Raw genomic sequence first — 16,495 nt, 5'->3', positions numbered from 1 at the left:
AAAAGCATGTGATGAAAGCATTTCATGAATAAATCATAATTTAAGAAGAATAAAAATTTCTCAAACAGTATCACTCATCATGTAATGCAATAAGTCAGTGTGACACCAAAGAATACTTACTTGGATCATGCTGATTGCGCTTAGAGCAAAAAAAACGTCAGTCAAAGTCTTAGGCTGAGAGTAAATGACAGAAAAATTATGTTACTTTAGGTAGACTTGTTTTTCCAGAGCCTAAACATTGTACTTAAGTAATCTATGTCCCCTTCTAGCAGATGGGATCGGTTTACTAAAATCACAGACTGAGTAGTCAAACAAATAAGTATTCATAGAAGCCAGGTGAAAAAAACAAACAAAAATAAAAAGTAAAAAAACAATCCTATTTCTCAGAAATGCACTGAAATACAAGTAGAGACTAAAATTCATTGAAGAGTACATAAGAAATGTCTAAAACAATATATAAATGTGCTAATGCAGATTTTTTGTTTTTGTCAAGTTCTAAACACAGCATGGACACCTGCATAAAATATGAAGACCTAAGGAAATCTGGTACTCATTTACACAGTGAGAGTGTAAAAGTGGCATTCCTTTGGAGTCATACTAAATTTTAGTTAAAAAACAAACAGTGATGGGAATAAAGAGTCAGTTGTATTTGAGGACTGGTAACAAATTGTCCATTCTAACTCTAACCTTATCAGCTCCTTTATGCATTTGGACATTGCAAAACATTGCACACCAAAAAAAAAAAGAAAAAAGAAGAAGCCAAAAATATAGGCATTTTTGCCTATTACTTTATTGGTTATACAACTAGACATTTTTGTTATGTGAGTGAATGGACCATTGAAAGGTGTTTCAGAGAAAGTGTGCATGAAAGGTAAAAAAAAAATTGATGCTTAATCTAAGTTATTGATTTGAAAACCTAACTTGAACCACATGCTCCAGCAGTGCATGTATATCTAAAGGGTTTGGCTGTAAAGGTTAACTGAAGTTCCCACACCATTAAAGGACTAAAGTTTAGTGTCTAATTTCCTTTCATGTCCCCAACAAACAGAGCCAGACGGCTGTCTCTTCCGCCCAGATACGTCTGCAGCCGTACTGTAAAAAGCACCACAACAACTGCAGCTGATTCCTCCCCGAACGTGTAATTTTCTCATTTAGCTCACAAGCGTTTGGCCCGACACCAATTAGCACAGGGCCCTGACCTCGGATGTCTGTACCAGGAGACATGGCGCTCAACGACGCACCACGTGGCGTGCCTCAATCAGCCACTTGCACCCTCTTTTCTATTTTGCAGCCATCAAATCATTGCTATATACATAATTCATACACCTCAGATTTGGAGGTTTATTATAACCCCTCTTTTACTCTGAGGGTATGATTATATGTCAGCTTCAACTTTATAAAAATAGGAGAAAAGGGCTGTCTTTCTCTCTCATCTACATCTACATCTACATCATTTTGCATAGAGTTACATGTTGTTGCAGTTTGTGATATCAAGTAAGTTTTGTCATTTCTGCATCTCTGGCTATTACACACTAGTGATAGTGAATGTTAATGTGTGTGCTCTTGAAAATAATATTTCGTCTGGCTATGTTATGCAATACCAAATCTCGCCATAGGGGGGTGGGGTCATACCAGAGTGCTAGTGCTGTCACCCATGCCCTCTTAATATTGAGAGAGCCATGAATGTCAAAGGGGAGGGTGTAATTGGTTTCAGGGATATCTAAATGTAATGGGTCGATTTATAATATGAAATTTTGATAACTGTCGAGAACCAGGAGGCAGATCCTGTGTTTTCTTGTTCAGGTATATGATGGAGACGAGTGTGAGGAAAGTATCATTATAATGTTCTGTATTAACTTGTAATTCTAAAAAATTAGAGCTTTCATCCTGGGAAACTTCATGCAGGACTATAAATAGTAAGTAATACATGTGAAATGTAACTGTGGTGTGACATTAGAGTGCACTGAGCTCATTAGATTGGAGTAAATTAAGTTGTTATTAACCTCTTGAGTTCATCTTATTTGAAAAATGTTCATTTTTGTGGAATCACGCTGTATTCGATTAGCATCCTGCTATATTTATTTTCGAATAATTAAGGGACGTTTGCACTGGTTTCTGCAAGCTTGTGATGTATGTTGGTGCGAACAGGTGTTTCCGTATGTAAATGTATACATGTGAGCATATGCGAGTCCATTTGCACATGTGTGCATGCACATGTGTAAGTGTGCAGCATGCACATGTCTCTCCTCCTTGACGTTGTCTGTGCACCCCACCAGGCAGCTCTTGGCCTCCTCCTTTCATTGCTAAGAAACCATCCATTCTGTGTGAGTAATCAGAGCTGTGCCTCCAGGAGCCCAGCCAAGCCTCTCATCCTTGGGCTGCTCAAGAGCTGCTTTAATTAACCATCATACCACAGATGGGATCGATTTTTCCCCCGCCCCCCCCCCCCCCCCTCCACCCCCTCTATCTCACCCTTTCTCTATGCCTCTCTCGCTCCCTCTCTCTTGTTGCCTCTCTCTCTCTCTCTTGCCCTTCTATCTCTGCTGCTTCTTTCCTCCACCCTACTCTCCCATACACAAGCCCCATAATTGCACTGGAACGGTGCCAGCCGCCAGTCAGGCCCCAGACTACAGGCCTCTCCTCCCTCTCTGTTCTCCTCCTCAGCCCCTGGCCTCACCTGCTCAATACCTTATTAGTGTCGGGATCTGTAGAGAGTCATTGCGGATTAACTAAAGAGATGTGAGATTGATTTCTGCCCCTGCAGATAAAATTGAAGTTTTCTTCATGTGTGTGCACATGAGCACAAGTGTGTGTATGTGTGCGTCTGTGTGCGCGTGGGTATGTGTCAACGAGGGATGGAGGCTGAAAAAGAAAAATAAGAGTAGGAAAGATGGTTCTTTTTTTTAAACAAAAGACAAAGCCTGGCTCTTTTAGGCTACAGCCTTGTGTGAATATATTGGATCCATGTGCATGTTGTGTGTGTTTGTGCATTACTCTCTCTTCAGTATGTATGAGGGTTTTTGAAATGAGGGTTTGCTAATTTGCTATTGGAAGACCCACTTGAGCCTCTACCTCTCACACAACAAATTAATCCCCCCTCTTGCTTTACCTTCATTGGTTTTCATGTGGCGCTATGACGGCACTACGCAGACCCATATCCCTCCTGTGTTACAGTGTATTCGTGAAAGAGCTTCTCCATCCATACACGTGACCACAACCATAGGGAAAAAAACCCATACATGCACACCCACCTCCATGACAAATCTGAAAGTCCAATCTCTGATTCTAATCTTCCGGAGGAATAGTCACCAGAAATACCCTATTCTTGTACGTATGTTCAGGTAAATAGCGCCCTATTGATTATTCATGGTTCAGGGATGGCTATAAATGTGTCAACGAGGTCTCAGAGGAAGGCAGTTGGGTGAGAGATTAACATCTATTTCAGAGATAGGTGAATTTGTAGTGGAGGAGAGGTGGGTGGGGGTGGTCGCAGGCAGATTGTGTGTGAGCGGGGAGTTGCAGGAGGTTGGGGCTGGAGCGAGGTGGAGGGTTGTCTCCTCAGGATTGTGCTGTAATCACAGGCCTCCGTCTACATGGCACATCTCAAGAGTGGTGTCAGCTGGGCTCTCTTCTGTTTGCTAATAGCAGGGGGTCAGGCCTCGCTCACAAAGAGGTGCGTTTGATCCCCAGGTATGGGACACAGAGGGAAGAAGATGACACTACTGAATACTAACAGGTTGTGCTACATGCCTGCTTATCTTTTGTATAATGTGTGTGTGAGTGTGTGTGTGTGTGTTTGACGTCCTAATGGTATGTGCTTTGCAAAGAGATTAGTGGGTGTAAAGGTTGAAATATGAGCTTGTTTCAAATAAACCACCCAAACCAAAAACAAGAAAAACAGAAGAAATCATATAGGGTCTAAGTGACACATACTAAGACCTACATTATTAGTTCTTATACTGGTATTAGATATATGCACAGCAATAATAATATAAGAATGCATAACATAAAAGAGAGACTATTTTAACTAGCCTTGAGAAGCCAAAGAAACTTTCCAAACAAACTAGCCCTGTTCTTGTTGTTTGATGGCAGGTGCATTGCCTTTGTGTGTTACAGCTGCTGATTTGTAGTGCGGTATTTGTGCGTTTGTATAGAAGCCGTTGCGGTGGCGGTTGTGTAGCAGTTCACGGGTTCCAGGGCCCAGCTGCCAGAGTGAGGCAGAAGAGTCAGACATCATTGTGGTGTGATTTCCTCCTCTCCTTGCAGATGGAGTGTTTTTGTCAGAGCGAGGGCCACAGTGATTGCCTCTTCGCCACCGGTGTCAGCCCAGGATAATACTGCAGCCGTCCCCCCAGGAACAAAACAGGATCAGCACAATCCATTTTCTTTTTCACGGCCAAAATGGAATAATTTCAAAGAGACAATTCTTGGTAGTCTCCAAAGCCCAGGAAAAATCAAAAGACAACCATTATGGCAAAAACTGTGAAAGAGGTGTCCCACCTTTCTCCTTGGCTCTGCCAAATATGATGCCCAGCTCTAACTAACAAGCACGGCTACAGATAGACAATGAAAGTGGATTGAAGAGCAAAGCTAGCAATCTCACAAAACGCAGCACTAAAGCGACACATGACAGATTCATGCACAGAGACTACAGATGAAGAAGCAGCAAGTGCAGTCCCCAGCATGGCCCCTTACATTAGATACCACACTCAGATCTTTATATTTAAAATATTGTGGTTTTATCTTTGAGTCCATACATCTGCAGCAATCTGAGTTCTATGGCAACCTGCCCTTTACAATCCTAATGACACTTCAGCAAAGTGTGGTGGCTGAGAGAGGGCGGGAGCCGGGAGGCTTTCCCTCAGAAAGAGCTGAGAGCATCTTATTGGAAAAAGGGGCTAAGAGTGTTGTTGTTGTGATGCCTGACTCCATATTCTTGGGTCATAGATATTCAAGAAGCGCTCCTCCCTTTCCATTTTCTCTTCCTGTTGCCATAGCACATCAGTCGGGACATGCAGTCCTATACTCAGCCACCTGCAAATGAATATCCGTGCAGAGATGGCAGTGTGACGGGGCTTGAGCATGATGGTTTTATGTTTAATAAAGATGGGGACATGCTGGAAAACTCTCCTGAAAGTGATTTTTTCTGCACATTATGGTGCAACAGAAATAATCAAAAGTGTCTTATCCACACTTTTTTTTGTGCATTTAAGAAAAATAACTCTTCACACATTTCTCAAGAACTTGGCATGACACATCTCAGGTTTAAAGCTCTGCTATGCACAGGTGCTTGAAGGACAATATCGGAGTAGTAGTCTATTATTGTACAGTGTGAATGAATGAAGAGTGATTGAGTGCAGTACTCCACGCCACCTATATAAAGCAGAAGTATTGCAATGTGAGGGCCAGAGAGAGGGAGAGAGAGAGAGAGAGAGAGTATGAGAGAGCTCTAGAGGCCTAAATGGGGCAAAGGGAAGTGGAAGTGTCCAGTAGGGGGTCTGCTGCTGTGGGAAGAGAGGGAAGGTGGGGGAGGAGGGCTTGCTCTATGCAGTGCCTGGGCCAATGCATGAGGGTTTGTGGCTAAGTGTCTCATCAGCATCCAGCTCAGGTGCTGCCAGGACCCACGCACTAACTATGCCCTGACTTGATTGTAATTGCCTGAATTCAACTCCCGCTGCTCCCTCCTGGCAATATCACAGGCACATTTAACTCCAGAGAGCCTGGGGACTGTGCAGCAGGGCCACAGAGAGCAGCTGACTGCCTCTTGTTGAAGCCTGTGGGCTACAGGGGGATCCTCTCTTGTGCTGTCTGCTTTGTGGGGGAGGGTCACAGGTGCATGCACTCTCTTTATCTGGGTGTTTATGAACATGAAACAAATGCGTCTGGATTGGATATAACCTGAGAGTGATGGTATTTGCTGTGTTTTTCATGTTGCTTAAAGAGAGTGAAATTTTGCCACCGGCGTCCCGGGCCACCAAAAACCTCTACATGTACATGCAAAATGTGTGCTAGTAGCAAGCACTAGTCATGAAATTTGAATTATCCGTGTGGTTTCAGAGCTATGAGAACCATAAATTATTTAACATTATCTTTAAAATTTCCACACAATCAAACGGCAGAACACTCCCTGTTCCTGTCAGCCTGTGTTTATCATGTCCAATTCAAAACCAAAGTATACACTTGATTGCTTCATTTTGCCACCCACAATATTTTTATTTTACACACAGTTGTGATGCTGCATACTGTAGTTATGCTAATGTTTTGTGGGTTGAAAATCACTCAACAGAAACAGTGAGATGGAAAAGAAAAAAAAGCCCAGACCACCATCAACAATGTAGCATTAAGTCCATTGGGACTCTCTCCTAAAATGCATCTGAATTTGGTTCCAAATCTATAGTTATAGAAAACTGAAGCTGCGAGCATTTGAGCCCCCTTTGTGACATTTGCGACTGACAAGGGCATGGATAAAGTACTTCCCCCTTACGGCGACAAAAGCCCATATTCAAACACAACATCTAAAATTACAAGAAAAAATAGATTTTCCAGTGGTAATGCGTAATCTATGTTTCCTAATCGCCCAGCTTTGAAAACTGCAGCAGGGTTAACTTAAAAAAGTTAGCCTGTGGCGCTCCTCATCCTGTGATAATAGGCCTGTCTGTAATGAAGAACAGGCTTGTTGCCAACAGGTGGTCTCTTTAAAAGACCAGAGCCACAGCACTCAGGATGGGGAAAAAACTGCCATGGCAAAATGTGTCAGAATCTAATGTTCTGCAGAGTGAAAAGCCTGTTTTCTGTCTTTTGTTCCCAGCTAGAGATTCAGCCTTGTTCCTCATTGTTCAGGGCACAAACGAGCAACAGTCTTTTTTGACACTGAGCCACAGATGAATAAAGACTGGAGCTGACTAGTCACAGGAAAGAGCTTTCTTTTTGGAGGGCTTGGAGCCCATTAGGAGTTTGTGAGATATGAATGGATATGAATCCTCTCCTTCGACCCCACAAAAAATACTGGACCCACGGAAGACAAGGAACACCTCTGTGTCTTTTTACTGAGGTTCCCAAGGACATTTCAAGACATCTGGCAGAGGAAGGACTGATTGACAGCCAGGAATTACATAGAGTCAAAAAGGAAGTGGCTCTTTGTTCATTTGGAAGGGTACAGGTACACTATGCCTACACAGACATAGAGCACCAACCACTGACACTAGTGTTGACATATTGACTTTGTGTTCTTGATATAAGCAGTAGGAAAGAGGAGAGGTAATTGCCATGATTTGAAACTGCATTACTGTGATATAAACTTTACATTTTTGTTAGATCCACCGTAGGAAGCTGCATGCATAATGTGCCAATGAATAAATCAGACAGGATAAAGATAATGAGATATTTAGGAAGCCACTTCACGTAGACGCTAGATAGCGTATTTGGCTCAATGGGCAGATGATGGGTGGATCCCAGAGAAAGCAGCCCACAAAATACGAGCTTTTGTCCAACTCCATAATCCATTTGTTACACTCAGACCAATTTGTCCTCATTAACCCTCATAAGGGGACTGTGTTTGAGACAAAAGCTCCAGAGGAACAATGAGAATACCCCCGGCCTCCCCGCGTCCACATCGCCACAGCTCAAGTGCTCCCCTTCCCACCACATTGTGGCCCCTTGTTGCCTAGAAGGTTCCAGTCTATGAGCAAGAGATGGACAGACCCCAACAAGCGGGGTTCACCTGAAAGAAGGGGTGAAAAGAAATTTCCCCATTTCCGCGTTAGAATGAAATATCTTCCGAAAAACACAATGCGACGTCTGCCGTTGTATTCAGGTCACTCCATCAATCAACTCTGAAATAAATCTTGACAAGATGTACAAAGAGCAACTGGAGAGAAAAGGAAGGGGAGTTACAGTAATTTCCCAAGACGTGAGAAAGTTGTTTTTCTGGACTTGTCAGTTTGTCACACCTGCTGCAAAAATTATTTTGAAAATGACATTGCTATTTTTATTCAGTTAGAAGAAGAAGAATTTCTGTCCTGTGGCTCTGAAAAATAGACTGTGCCTGGGTCTGCTAGCCATGAATTCAAGCTGCTGGTTTTTATAACATATATACAATATTATAATATAGAATTTTAAAAAAATGTTTTCGATCAATCTGTTGAGTTTTCGTTTTAAAAACAATTAATTGAGTGCTTTTCTCGCCTCTAAACTGGGCTCATTCACTTCACAGTATTAAAACCCAGCTAATTTGAATGTTTATGACACTTCATATTTGCACTAAATTTAAGAGGACATTATTGCACATTTTATATAATTACATTTAATGGACAGGTCTTGTTAGTACTTACTTTACATTTATTTATTTATTTCATGACATCAACTCTCCAAGATAATATACAATGCCCCTTCCTCGATGGAAACATATTACGTATACTTAATAAACACAAATTTATTATAACACACAATGACAGGCAACAGATGATTTATCTACATGACAAAATAACTTTTTCAAGTTATGTGGTGAACTCTTATTTAAAAATAAAATATAAAGTATAGCAGTATAACGTTTCAGAAACCAGTGATTCCTGATGTTTTTGGCACGAGAAAAAAGAAGAAGCATGTTTTAAGTATCTCTGAATTGATGCGAGTTCTTCTAAAGTCAAATTTTCCTTATAAATATTTAAAGTTTGCAGATTATCATCTCGACCAACTGTGGCCGTAGTGTGTTAAAAACAGTGCCATTTCTAATACCAATTAATACTTATGGGGGTAAAAGTTAAGTATTTTTTTTCCTTTTGATAAATTTGCTGCTCAAAAACACGACTTTAAATGCAGAAATCTGTGTAACAAATACATGTGTTAGTATTTTTCTTAAGCTTCTATATACATCCTCTTCTACTGAAGCAGTTTCAAGATAAAGCAACAGCCCTTCAGATTTGCTGATAGCTGGAAAAAAAGAAATCATAATTACAGCTTCACTCACTAGCGAAGTTAAAGCTCTATGCAAAAGCCTTTTATGAACATGTCACAGTGTCAAACGCAGCAGCATCCCATTTAATGCTGGTTTGTTGGGTCTCCAATATGTTTCCCAAACAGAGTTGCAGTAATCAGGTCATTTGTTATAATGACAACCATTAGGGGTGATCATCGTCACACAGCAGTCAGGCAGATAAATCAGGTGCACTCTCCCTCCTTTCTCTGATTCATCTCGACTAGACACACACACACACACACACACACACACTGTCATGCATAAACGCACACACTTGCCTTCCTATCATTAGGGTGTGAAAATGAAAATGTCAAAGATCCAATATACATGCATTCTATAATGTTAAATTTAAAAGAGTATTTTAGGTTATGTGTTATCTATTTGAGCTGAAATTTAAAAACCACTGATTATTCATAAAGTTATAATACAAGCAAAAATACACTGAGTATAAGGCTGGATACTATGTTGACATTTGGTTTCATTTACAGAACAAATTATTCACAGTGAAAATGTTTTTTGATCAATCTGATTAATATTATTTGCACTACTAATTTCTACCTATAAAAGTCACAAACTGCATTTAGCTTAAATTTTAGATTTAACTAATATAGTAATAGCTGTGATTAAACCACGAGTCAGGGTTTTCATGGAGGAAAATATAGATTTATTTACAGAAAATTTACATTTCATTTAACTGTTATAGCAGTACATGATTTCCATCCAATATCATCAAATGTCATATGAAGAGTTTTTGGGAGTTTGGGAGCAATGACACAGACGATGAGAATGCTGCTAATGAGTAGCTGAGAGTTGGAGGAAAAGAAAATGATGACACACTGTGAATGCTTGAGCAACTGAACTCGAGTATTTGTTTGTGCTTATGAATATATCACAATGTACAATCTGTTCCAAATTCAGGCCCAAACTCAGTCGCCCTCTTCAGCAGAGCTGCTTTCACTGCGCTTATCTTCTCATCCAGCTCTGTCAGGCTGCAGGACTGAAGGACAAAGAAAGAAAAAAAATGATCACCTCACTTAATATAGGTTAACCTCCACTTACAAAGTACTGCGAGAGGAAAGGAAACACAACAAACCTGAGCAGAGGACGTCTTTTGTCGTTTGTGCAAGTGACTCTACAAAACAAGCACACAAATACACATAAGACCTTCTTAATTAGGGCAATTTTTAAACAAGCTTTGAGAAGCATACTGAGGTGCTCATCTGTGCTCCTTCCTACTTTGCCCTCTCAAGGACAGAAAAAAGTATTATCCCAGAAAGGAATACAACGCAGTAGAAAAGGGGAATACACAAAGCCGAGGATAAGGAAAAGCTCCATTTTAATCTAAAACATTTTTGTGTCCTTATTGGATGCTTTTACAATAAATAGGTAAACAATAAACACTGGGAGACAGATAAAGGTGGCCTCACCTAACAAGACCATCAAAAATGAATAGAAAACTTCATGTATGTGAGACTGTGTAAGCTTCTGTACCTTTAGTTCTAATTTTCAAACACGGTCAAATTTTTTATTGATATGTTGCTGTCTAATTTTGTTAGGAAGCCTCCATTAATAATCAGCATTTAAACGCTGTCCCTGGAATCATGGGCCAACTGTGTACAGCTTTTTGGAAAACACCAAACTAATGCAAAAAAAGGGAGGGCTGGGTTGGAGGGGCGGGGGCGAACTTGGAATATAAAAGACCCCCATCTTCATCAGTTTATTCAAAGACACTCAACAACTCTTGCTCAGCTCACACAAACATGCAGTGAGTCAAAAGCAGATGGAGAGCAGCATACTCACAGAAGCAGCATGCTGTGCTGAGAAATACCAGGATGAAGAGACATGTAGCATCTCAAGTACACTTAGATAACTAACACACTGGACAGACTCCTTCAGCTTGGGAAATCAGAGTCTGTGTGACTGCTGATGTCTGACAGGTTGAATAGAAAGACCAATAAATTACCTACTGTCATCTTTTGAGTCAGCGTCATCTCAATAGCAATGAACAGTTGTCAATTCTGAGATTCATCCGTCTGCCCTCACCTAAACGTTTACGTAAATCTAACCAAAGGCACTGCAGTTCTGATTTAAATCAGCTTAAGTGTTACTTGAAGAGTGAAACGTGTTGAAGTATCAAAGCATAACAGAAGAAATTCCATTCTCATAACCCACAAACTCCTTTCAGTAAGTAGATATCACTCTGAAATGATTTTTCCTACAGCAAACCAATACTCTCCATGCCAATTTAGGCATCATACACAACTGAGCTGACAGTGCGCAAAATGGAGAAACCAAAATTCTAACTAAACTAAAGCCTTCTTACCAATGCAGTATGGATCTTTTGTCTTTCTCCGATACGAAAAGGGTGCCATCTGTCGTGAATTGAACCTCAAACTAGCATCCTGATCACAACCAGAGCCTCAATACTCAAAAGTCATTAAGAAGTGCAAACTAGTTGCAATTCCATTTTGAAATGGAAGCAAAGTTGTTTTCAGTTCCAATGCGACAACATAAAAGCACTTCAAAACAAAATGGAGAAGGAGCAGACTGTCGTGTTCAACAATTTCCAAATTCTCTATGATTACTATGACTTGAATAAGGGAAAAAAAAAATCACTGACAACAGGTTTGGGGGGGGGGGGGGGGGGAAAACCCCACACATACACACACAAAAACTCTAATCAGAGCAGGACGCATGATTTATATGCTCCACATTAACACGCCTGTAAACTTCAGTCTCACGAGGGCCCAGAGAGTCTTTTGTGTGAACAGGGAGGTTTGCCTTCATGGTTAGTTTCTTTCAGTCAGGCTCCTCAGGTGAAATGCAGCACCTGCTTACTGTATGAATCGCAGCAGACAGGCTGGCAGCTGGCAATAGCTGGAAATAAACTGGCTTAAAACTGACACAAATTGTGCAACTCGTAGAATTTCATTAAGACATATGGCAATTAAACTACATTCAGTGCCTTAAAATAAATTCTCATTCCTCTTTCAAACATGCATGACCTCTGCCATAAATAACTATTAACGCCTTTGATGTATCTGTATTTGTATTTTGAAGCCAGAGGACTCACTGTGGATTGAAAGTACTCAGGCGAGAGTCCCTCCAACTCGAGTATACGATCCTCCAACTTCTTGAGTCGCTGGTAGACACTCAATGGAACTGGACCCACTGAGGAGTAAAACACTTGTTGAACAGTTTGAAAATTGAAATTTAGAGTAGGAGCAAACAAAGAATGACTGATAACAACAGATAAACCAAATAATAGATCAGTTTATAAATAAAGGCTTACTATAAGTAAAAAATACAGTGCCAATAAAAGGTGTCATGTAATTGCTGAGTTAAATATATTGTACAATGTTATATACAAGACAAAGATCATTTGAGCCTCACAATAACTTCCTGTCTCTCACCTGCTGCAAGTTTGAGGTGAGCTTCGATGTTGTTGAGTCGTTCCTCTATGGCTGCATTTCCACAGTCTCTCGTCAATGGCCCCCTCTGTTTATCCCCAGCCTCTGCTTGGTCTCCCCCACTACGGGTCTGGGGTCCGTAAGTGTTTACCACTCGTGTGACTGCCCAGCCAAGAAACAAACACAGAAGATACAACTCGGTCCTAAACAGATTCTAGTAAACAACATGTTTTAGTTTAATTACACAAATGATAGTTTAAAAAAAAAGCTGTTAAAAATTCTGACATTTTCTTACCTTTTACGTGGCTTTTAAAACCCGGGTAAGGAGTGAATACGGCATCTGTTCTGGCACAGCTGTTTTCTACAGATGATCACATTTAATATAAATTGCAATTAGAATTACCAAATGCAATTAAACATGATTACCAAAAGCTGTATATGTATATCACACCTGAATAACAACTACTCCTGATTTCTGTTACTGGTGTCTCACACAGGCTTTGAATTTAAAAAAGGTTCTTCTGTCTCGTGTTTTTCTGGACTAAGCGGGTTGTGTTTTGAGGCCGAGTGTGTTAGCTACTTCAGCCCCACTCTTGGAGCAGTTCAGCCTGACCTCTCGCCTGTGGAAATCAGCTCTCTCCCAAACATTGGCAATCTGTGTGCAGGCACCCTCTCCACCCCCCCACCTCTCTCCCATTCTCACCCTGATTGCAGTCGATCACGTTGCAAAACTCGCGTACATTGTTTTCATTGATCTCCATCTGTTTGCGTTCCATAAATGCAGATATTCTTCGCTCAATCTAGGGTTACAATGAAGACAACATAATAAGATACAATGGATTGATGAGGTGGCAAGAATGCTATGTTTTTGACTATTTAACGATAATGATGTGGGACAAATAGGGTGCGGCAATTTGCATTTCAGAAATTTCCAGGTAGCCAAAAAAGTTGAACTGCTTGCCATCATCACATGATGGAATATGAATACTGTTTGCTTGGCTACCAAAATAAATGCACAACAGAATGGGGCCTCTTGTCCTTCATCCACATGCAATCTCAGAGTAATGAGCATCCACTTCATAATCCATCAAGGACCTGGCCCTCTCTCAAAACCCTCCAGCAATGTGGTCTGTTCTACCCCACCGCAGCACTAAAGGACCCCTTATTCTCTACCGAACTCAGCTTATCAGGTCTCCATCAAGCATTTGCTTTGCTGCGGCACGTCATGTGCACATCCTCTGGAGCAATTACTTATGATTATTCATTTGCTTGACAGAGTGTAAAGAGGGCTCTAAAATTTCACTGCCAGAACAGCTGACAGATCTGCTGACAGCGACCAACCTCTGACTTCCCAGCTCGGATCTGAACCATGACATCATCAGCCGCCGTCTTGCTCTCTGTAGCCCCGGAGCTGTGCGAATGGTGCTCAGACTGCGTGGCCGTCTGTGCACTGCTTGAAGATGAGATGACAGCATCTTCTGATGTGTTCTTTAAAGAGGATGCATCAGCATCCAACAACGCCTTTAGGCTTTCTGAAACAGCCTAAATAAACAGCAGGCCAGAAAGAAGAATATTAGATGTAATTATTTAAAGCTCTGAAGAATAATCGAAAATTTAAAATTCAGATATTGTTAATTCGAATCTACTTTTATTTCCTTGCAATGATAACACAATAAAAAGCTGCATAATAATCTATGTCAGCTCTTGAAAATCCTCTAAAGTTTTTACCTGTAATTTAGCGATATGTCCTTGTAATGAGCTGTAAACATGAGCAGGTGGAGATGATTGAAGATTCACAGCGCTGGGGTTGACATCTATTTTCAAAGCAGCATCCCCAAATTTCAGCTTAATTTCAGGAAAGACAACGTGTGGATGTTACTGTGAATCAGCATTTAACATGCAATTGCATGCCAACAGGACAATATATACATTTGTCTCATATATGCAAGTTACAATTGATTGATGTGAAAGTACATAAACTATTTTTGATAATTAACTGGGTAATTATTATTGATTTGTTACTGTTCAAGAAAAAGCATTTGGTGGTATCAGCTTCAATTTAATGGAATAAAGGATTATTTTCCTCTTGTTTTCAGCTGTTTTTTGTCACTGTAAAATTAATATATTTGGCTGATTATTGCAATGGTGGTCAATCAATACATAATTAAAAATAAGATTATCCCAGACTTAGGAAAATAATGAACTTCTATAGATTCATAAAGCGGGTGAAAGGCGATGGTTTTATTTTTTATTCAATGCATATTTTATTTGTGCTTTACCACACAAATAGCAGGGCTTGAGATCATTTACTGCATGTATGGAATAAAGAGGTTTATTTAGATGTGTATTCAATCCAATACGAGAAGCACGGCAACAGGGATAATGACATGAAACATTGCTGTTACTGATGAAACAGAATGCCTAGTTAAGCCCAGTCAAGGCACAAGCTCGATCTTGTATCTTAAATTACTTTCAAAACAACACTGAACCATTTAAAGCACAGTTACTTTGCAACAACCTACTTGTCAAAAAAAAGCACCACAGCGCTGTGTGAGTGACAATGAATGAACAGTGTGGGTCCGCTAAGCAGCCCTGCTAACACCACATTGCTAAAAACATTAGCATGCAGCCAGCTAACACCCCGGACTGAAAGGAGCGATGTCCGAAACAAGGCAGCTTAAACAATCCAAACAAACCTCTTCCCCGAAGTCTGCTAGCAGTTGCAGTAACGAATCCATACAGTCTGTATAGCTGGACATTTTACTGGAGTCACTGGGAGGAGCATTATTTCTACTTAGCTTCATTGCCTCCGCCATTGCTGTTCGACAAGCCGAAGAATACTGTGCGCTGATTGGTTCGAGTGCAGGCTTCTGCGTGTGCGCGCTTAACGAAGTCGAGGCTCCACACACGCATGCGTACACGCGCACAACCGTAGTTGTGAGAATATTGATATTACTGCTAAAATACCAGAGGTGGGACCAAGTCATTGTTTTGCAAGTCTCAAGTAAGTCTCAAGTCTTTATCCTCAAGTCTCAAGTCAAGTCTCAAGTAATGTCAGGCAAGTCAGAGTCGAGTCTCAAGTCACTGGTGTAAAAGTCCGAGTCAAGTCACAAGTCTGAAACTTTGAATTTCAAGTCCTTTCGAGTCTTTAAAAAAAACAAACGAAAAAATAATGTTGCAGTTATGCTAAATGTAAATATTAGACCATGTAATTTTAAAATCTGTGTTTTTCTCAACACATACAAAATAGTGAACTTAGAAAATATACACAAATTGTGAAATTGCACCTCTTTAAAATGCAGCTCAATTAAACTTAGCTCCAAGAATAATTTTCACCGACAGTTCTGAGATAAGCTGCATGTTATTCTTGGATGCGCTTGTAGGACCAGCTTTAAAATCGCATGACAAAAATATCATACACATTAAAAAAAACTGTATCACCAACGTAGCCTGGACAACATTTGCTAGTTAGATGAAGTCAGCTATCTCATCTTAGCATATTTATATGCATATTTATAATTATACGGTTCTTGGAGTGAGTGCATACACTCATGAAGTTTAGTAACTTCAGGTCACTGCAACAAGCCCAGGTACAGTTTACCGACGGATGGGTACAGGACCTTGAAATGCACCGTGTAGAACGAAAGACCATCGTACGTATCATAAGTTTACCAGTCTCACAAATCGTCGTCATAAATACACATTCCTTAACCGTTTATTAATAGGACCTTTGAGCTCAACGGTAATTAATTAGTAGTGGAAATAATTTCTGGTAGCATCACAGAAATGTAGCAGTGACAATAATACTGTATGCTGTAATCGTACTGGGCAATTAGTGATACAAAAAACCTGTTTTATCCTGTGAATAAAAGTATATGTTTTTGTCAATGTACCATAATAACAGAAGCGAAACGCAATATTGTGTCAGGACAATTCACTATTTATGCACAATAAACAAAGGAGCATAGCGCCACAATTTCTGTTCTTGCTTGTAACCTATATCACCAATTATGTTATGAAAATGACGTATTAACTACTAAAAAACACTGACCTTCGTGTAAATGCTTGGAGCAGACTAACCTGTGAGCTGGAGGGTTCTGGGACGTTATAT

General features: G+C 40.4%; 1 protein-coding gene across 1 annotated transcript; it reads right to left on the bottom strand.

Moving 5' to 3' along the window:
• Positions 1-9,741: 9,741 nt before the first annotated feature.
• On the bottom strand, positions 9,742-15,232 carry mbip (MAP3K12 binding inhibitory protein 1). The gene is made up of 9 exons (XM_086275524.1): positions 15,081-15,232; positions 14,113-14,229; positions 13,726-13,926; positions 13,088-13,184; positions 12,680-12,745; positions 12,388-12,546; positions 12,048-12,145; positions 10,068-10,106; positions 9,742-9,971 (listed from the first exon to the last, which is right to left on the bottom strand). The coding sequence occupies exons 1-9, from the start codon at positions 15,198-15,200 to the stop codon at positions 9,864-9,866; spliced, it is 1,005 nt and encodes a 334-aa protein (XP_086131650.1). The 5' UTR covers positions 15,201-15,232; the 3' UTR covers positions 9,742-9,863.
• Between the last annotated feature and the right edge of the window lie 1,263 nt (positions 15,233-16,495).

This window comes from Aulonocara sp. 'chitande type north' Nkhata Bay, linkage group LG19 (genome assembly GCF_057382095.1).
Source record: "Aulonocara sp. 'chitande type north' Nkhata Bay isolate Kocher_YH1m ecotype deep benthic linkage group LG19, A_spYH_male_GT1.1, whole genome shotgun sequence".
NCBI lineage: Eukaryota > Metazoa > Chordata > Actinopteri > Cichliformes > Cichlidae > Aulonocara > Aulonocara sp. 'chitande type north' Nkhata Bay.
This window is presented reverse-complemented; position numbering and strand designations above follow the sequence as displayed.

What these genes read in the sequence shown, in the direction of transcription:
- mbip (XM_086275524.1), bottom strand. Translation starts at nt 15,200, where the DNA reads ATGGCGGAGGCAATGAAGCTAAGTAGAAATAATGCTCCTCCCAGTGAC. An exon ending in GACATATCGCTAAATTACAG is followed by an intron (nt 13,927 to 14,112) that starts GTAAAAACTTTA and finishes CTGTTTATTTAG; the next exon opens with GCTGTTTCAGAAAGCCTAAA. An exon ending in TCACCTCAAACTTGCAGCAG is followed by an intron (nt 12,146 to 12,387) that starts GTGAGAGACAGG and finishes TTTACTCCTCAG; the next exon opens with TGGGTCCAGTTCCATTGAGT.